At 49.4% G+C, this 6263-nt stretch overlaps 1 protein-coding gene across 1 annotated transcript; it reads right to left on the bottom strand.

Moving 5' to 3' along the window:
* Window positions 1-2201: 2201 nt before the first annotated feature.
* hs6st1a (heparan sulfate 6-O-sulfotransferase 1a) lies at window positions 2202-5701 on the bottom strand (the record flags this gene model as incomplete). Its single annotated transcript, XM_062469711.1, has 3 exons — window positions 2202-4731; window positions 4967-5215; window positions 5459-5701. Coding segments are annotated over 3 exons (810 nt in total), but the record flags the coding sequence as incomplete, so codon positions are not given.
* Window positions 5702-6263: the final 562 nt, after the last annotated feature.

Below are 6263 nucleotides of genomic sequence, written 5' to 3'. Positions count from 1 at the left end.
TACAGAATGGCATACCTGGGGTGTGATCGTCTTCTCACCCACTGTTGCACGTCAGCCATTTTAGAGGTTGAAAGCCTCAATGGGGACCAAACCGACCTCGATTAAACCTTCATTAATATTAATATACTTTGTCGTTTCACGTGAGCCACAGCTAATTAACAGCTTCAGTCTGCATAATGGGGGTGAGAAGAGGTATCGGACAGGAAGCTAGTTCACCACAAACAGAACGGGGAACACTCAGTATACAAGAACACACTAGTTTTGGCATAATCATTAACTAGGAAGGTTTGTCATTCAGATACTGCAGGATCACATGTTTACGCTAATTTGTACTGCTATTTTTCTTTTTTATTCAAACAGGCAATTAGACGGAGAGCCTGTTATCTGTAATGGAATGTTATTTGGTTATTTCTGTAGTCGAGTCTCTGACTAACAAGATGATTGTGTGGGTCTGTCCGAAAGAGCTCTGCAGTCCATCATGTCTGTCTTGGCATCATCCCAACCCATGATCACTGGGCCCAGTGCATCCATGGACGTGTGTTCATATGAGTGTGTGTGCACGTTAAAGTGTGTCCAACTGCATATAAAAGGAATATACTGCCACTCTAACACACTAAGATTTAGTGTTTGGCCATGACCCGGGTTTGGCCCTCATGGCCCCTGTGGGGATGACCATGAATCAGACCTTCATGAAGGGCTTGATAAGTCTACTGTAGACAAGCTGTTTACGAGCATCCAGACATTCCCAAGTTCCCTTTAAACACACGCACACGCAGGCATGCGCGTGAACACATTCATGTGTGTGTATTCATGTGCACACCCACACAAAACCCACACAAACTCACAGAGTGTTGCTCAGATCATAATGGGATTGTCAGATTCCTCAGATTGGATCCCTGCTGGCGTCTGTCAGTGTTCCACAACCCAGCAGGGAGGATCCAGTTCTTTATTGTGCCCTCTATATTTCTCGGAAACTCAATATCATGGGGATGTGATTTGCTCTTGACCTAGAAGATTGGTTGAACCCTTCCAGGGTGGTAGGTCAAAAGGTTGATCTCGGTAAAAAATGAAAAATAAAAAGCGCTGACGTTCCCATTCCTCTAAGTGACTGTGTACAGTCACATGCTGCCCATCTGGACAGAATAGTTAGGAGGTAGAGGGAGTGATTCTCTCCACACACATTTCAGCTGTTTTATTCATACCGTCACCCACCCCCAGAAGACAGTGAATCCAGACTTTGGCTACTTGAATGCTACATAGCGATGTGTTCATTTGACTGGGGTCACATCAAAGCATGTCTGAAGTGTTTTTAATGGAGGTCTGACAGAACCAATACAATCACTCCAGAGCCGGGTTCCATTGTCCTGGAGAGGACACATCTATTGCAAAGGCGCACAGTGCACTTCTGCTTGCCTTGTTTGGTTGGTCTGTTTGAGGAGGACAGCGATCCCGGGCTGAGCGGAGGGGGGTTGGGACAAGGGGATTAGGGGAGCAGGTCGCAGGCCTCGCACAGTACACAGTGTGCCAGCTGCCAGAGACAAGAGGATGGACTTCCTGTACTCTTCCCGCATTGCTATCTCTCTTTCCTCTCGGAGCTCGGTTCATTTCTCCCACATACACAAGTGCAGCCCCCCCTCGCCTGATTGTCTGCCTCGATCTTTAAGAGTTCACACAGTGCTGCAGGGAAGCAACGTTGAAAGATCCCTCTGGTGTTTATGATGCAAAGTGAAGGCCTGTGTTCCCTCTCCTCCACTGGTTTCACCAAGGGCACAGAGTTTTATGTACATCCCTACCCCACACACAGACACATGCAGCTCCCTAGTGCAGGTCAGTGTGTGTGAGAGTGTGTGTGTGTGGGGGAGATAGGCATGGTGTGTCTGGAGATTGAATTAGGCCTTAGATCAGCCAGTGACAGGGCCAAGGCAGTCGTTAGGAGAGAAACAGGCTGCTTTATGGGGTCACGGTCCTGTGGTTCTAGTGTGTGTGTGTGTGTGTGTGTGAAGAGGTCCGCCAGCTATAGACCATCTCTATAGAAGGAATCAGGGGAAAAGTGGAGGAAAGTCACCTGAGCTATATAAAACGGTGTGCCTTGTGTGTGTGCATGTGCATGTACATGCCGTGGTCCACACAGGGGATATAGCAGGTTAGGACACACACTATCCAGGTTAAATAATTGCATTAAAAAAAATCATTAAAAACAGTCATTAAAAAGTACATTTCTTTTATTGGTGGCTTGATGATCCATTTTTGCAATGATTAGAAACATGTCAAGAATGCTGCTTTGAAGAGAGAGCCATGATGGCGTCCGTACACCACAAACATGAATCTGTTTCACTTTTTTGTTCAGAGACACACAGTGTAGAAAACTTCAACGATGTGAGAGGGGAGGGGCAATAAAGTTCATTTTCATGAAGCAAATGTTTAAGACATCAGTTTTAAGATATGAAAATCCTCAACAATACAGTTTACAGTATACAGTATGAAATGGAATCATTTGAAAGGAAAGGACTTAAATTGTAGCTTTTGCAGTTGCATCGGGCATAGCTGGGTTGAACTGGCACCAGTTATCCCTCACCATTGGTCCAGAACCAGCATTTGCTGACTCTATCCAGTTAAGAGTTGGACTGGGTAGCAGAATGAACCGGTTCTGGGAGAGGTTCAGGTTAATCTACCTAAAACCTTTTTTGTGTATCCTTCTCTCCACCTTCACCTCAAGAATAAATTGAAGGGGCCAAATTGCACAAGAAGTGATTATTCCTCCTGGAGTATGAACTGTATTCAGCTACATGAACAGCCCCATTAGACGCTAGTTATATTATTCACTATGTGACATCACTGGGAGCTGTGGGGTCAACATTCGGCTCCAATCAGCTTCACCTCCGCCCCTCTAATGGCAGGCTATTGGTCATGGAACCTGTCAGTCCCTCCCAAAAAATATAAAAAAATAATTGCCTCTCAGACACGCTTATTTACAGTCATACACACATGGCTAACAGACGCATTCTGTACATACTATGGTATATACACATACACATTAGCGCTAACACATGCCCACACACACGCATACACACAAACACACACATACTTGCACACAAGTAGTCTACAGGGAAATGGTGGTATAATCTAAGGTCTTAGGCACTACTAGCCTGCCCCCAGACATCCATGCTATCTGTTCCTTAAGAGTCAGGTGACTCCCCCACTCCCTCTCACACTTGGGGCACAGAGCTACTTTTAAAAGACATATCAAGGGATAGCTCCAGATCCTAGCCATGACTGTGGGACCCCCTCCCCCCCCTCCCTGACTGTTGAACCCTGTGGCTTGAGGAGGACCATCTGACCGGCCATCCAAAGGAGCCAACCAGCTCCACGGCAACCGCCTAGCTCTAGAATTCACAGCTCTAACATTTGTCTGATCAGTGGGATGGGCCGTGGAACAGCCTGGTCTCTTCTTTGTTCTAATGCAGCCATGTTGCCAGATTAGGCTACGTTGGAGAGAACCCCCCCCTGCCTGTGTCACAGTTGGAGGGTCCGCTGTGAAAACAGATGCAGAACTGGGGAACAGGTGTGTTTCCATATTAGAAGGCTTCGGTAATGGCTATGGTCCATTGTACGTCCATTCGTCGATTATAATTGATTTATAAACAGAAAAACACAATGGCGAAAAAAAAAGAAAGAAAAGGAATTATTCTTTTCTTTTAGGCAGCAATATTGGTCTCAGTGTTATAACAATTCTGCTTTAAAAAAAGCATCAAACTAAATAAAACATCATTGTCCTAAAATGAGGATGCTAATCACCCTTCGTGACAGAACCAGATTCATAGTTGAAATGTAGGTGGACCTTTATAAGCAAAAAGGCATTTTTTACAGAATGTCGTTCAACACTCCCTTAAAAGGTAAAGTCTGTGTTCTATAGCATATTATTTTAAAACTCAGCGAGTCAGCGAGTCAGCTTCGCCCATACAGGACCTTCTTACTGTCTGAGAGTCCCAAGCTTCTCTCTGGTTGGTGTGTTACGTCCAAGGAAATTGCCCTCGCGAGGGACTGAGTGGTCCCAAACCTTAACTCGGGCTGTATATCAGGCCGCTGACAGAAAGAGACTAGGGAGAGGGGGATGCAGACACAAGGACAGAGGGATGACAGTTGGTCGTCAGCACTTCTCCAAGTCCCCTCTTCTTCCTGTCTGGCGAGGTAGGGGTGTGGGTGAATGTCAACATAGGTCAACCTCCAAACGAGAGCAGAACATGGGTGGGGGGGGGGAATCCAGGGGCATTCAGTCCCCGCCCCGTCCCCACGTCTAACCCCCCCCCCCTTCTCCCTCAAAACCGTCCGTCCGTCCATCCAGTCAGTCAGAGTCTGTCGTGTGTCAGGCCTGCTGTGAGAGCCCGGGGATGTGTGTGTGTGTGTGTTCTCCTGCTACCAGCGGTTGAGGATCTGGTTCATGTAGTCCTCCGTGGGCAGCCTGGGCCCCGTCTCCTCCGTCCTCCCCCCGTCCTCCAGCTCGTCCCTGTCCCCCTCGCCCTCCCCCAGGCCGGGCCCGGCGGAGGTCTGGCGGGCGCGGGAGGAGGGCCACAGGCCCACGGCCAGGCCCTGGCGGTGGTTCTGGTTGTGGTTGCGGAGGCGCTGCAGGCGGCGCTCCTGCTGCCGGGTGTACTGGTAGCGCTGCTGGAACAGGTCCCGGGCGTAGTCGTACAGCTCCATGTCCAGCTCGTTCAGCTCCTCGATGCGCTGGACCTAAAGGTGTGTGTGTGTGTGTGTGAGGGGGGGGGATCATATAGATTAATATACTGAACTTGTTGATACAATGTTTTTTTAACATCCAAATCAACATGACCACCACATGCAGAGGGTACCCCACCACACCCCAACCCCCGCCACGTTTAAGACACTCAATGGCGCGTCAGTCTTCTGACTCTTAACCGCCCTCCGTTCCCCTCCTGTTTGCGACCAGGACCAGGCAGCGACCTACCGTGGTGTTGTCCAGGTCCACGCCGGCCGCCCGCGTGCTGTTGTACTGCATGAAGGGCCGGATGAAGCGCAGGCGGAAGGTCCGTTCGAACAGGAACTGGGTCTTCCTCTGGTACTCCGTCAGGCCGAAGAAGGCCATGTCCCTCAGGTTCTTCTTGGCCGAGTCCAGGAGCAGCTGAGCCCTCTTCTTCTCTGGTACCGTGGACATGTTGTAGCAGCCCACCAGGCTCAGGTCTGCCAGCATGCGGACCTGGGGGGGGGTCGATAGACGGTCAGAGAAGGGAGGGCTGTGGTCCGGGGTGTTTATGTGTGTGTGTGTCATATCATCCAAACCTAGCAGACACGGGCTACCTGTTGAAGTAGCTTTATGTGTGTATTTGTGATCACAGTGTGTGTGTGTCAAAACATCCCCTCCCCTGAGTGTTGTCGTTACTTGTGTGTGTGTGCATTTGTGATCCATCGTGTGTGTTTTAGTGAGTGTTTGTGTGTGTACCTGTCTGTTGTTGGCCAGATTGTACGGGCAGTCCATGAACTGCTGCAAGGTACATCCTGACCAATCAGAGCCCTCGTAGCAGGCGGGAAGTTCCTCTGGAGTGGGCGTCCGCCCGTCGCACATGTGCAGTGAGGTCTTCCATGTGGCGCCCCTCTGCACGTGTCGCCACTCGCTGAGATATCGCGACACGGGGTCTCTTAGCAACGTGATGTAATAGAATTTCCTGTAAGACGGAGGGACAGGGAGAGATTAAGTAAACAGTTTAATGACGGATTCAGGCATGTACAGTGAAGTTCCAGAAATGGCCATGTGGGGGCAGTGTTTGCATGGCCCACTACGGCAACTGCCTGAGAGCCATAGATGACAGTGGGAGTTTGGTTGGTGTATCTGATCTTGTTCGGTCTAGAGATGACCTTCTCATGCTAAATATGTGGAAATCTAAAGAGAGAGAGACCGAAAGAAAGAGAGAGCGGGTGGGGATTGCCTGGAAGCACTCGTGCAGGTCAGAGTTTGGGCCACTGTGCAGGAAAGGAAACTGCTGGCACAAGCACATCCCAGCACAAACATCCTCACCCCCACCAAAAAACACACACACACACGCAAACCCAAGCACAGTTGCAGTGTGACTCATATCTCAGCTGCAGAGCTAATACACTCGGTGTAAGTGTGTGTGTGTGTGCGTGCGTGCGTGTGTGTAATGGCGCAGAGCTCAGTTCTGTCCTACCCCAGAGGGGGCACTCCTGCAAGAAGGAGAGACCTTTACAGGCCTTTGCACTCTAGCTAATTACTGCAGCTTAATCAATCA

This window comes from Osmerus eperlanus, chromosome 9 (assembly GCF_963692335.1).
Source record: "Osmerus eperlanus chromosome 9, fOsmEpe2.1, whole genome shotgun sequence".
Classification (NCBI taxonomy): domain Eukaryota; kingdom Metazoa; phylum Chordata; class Actinopteri; order Osmeriformes; family Osmeridae; genus Osmerus; species Osmerus eperlanus.
Note: the sequence above shows the minus strand (reverse complement) of the source record. Positions and strands in the feature narration are given on the sequence as shown.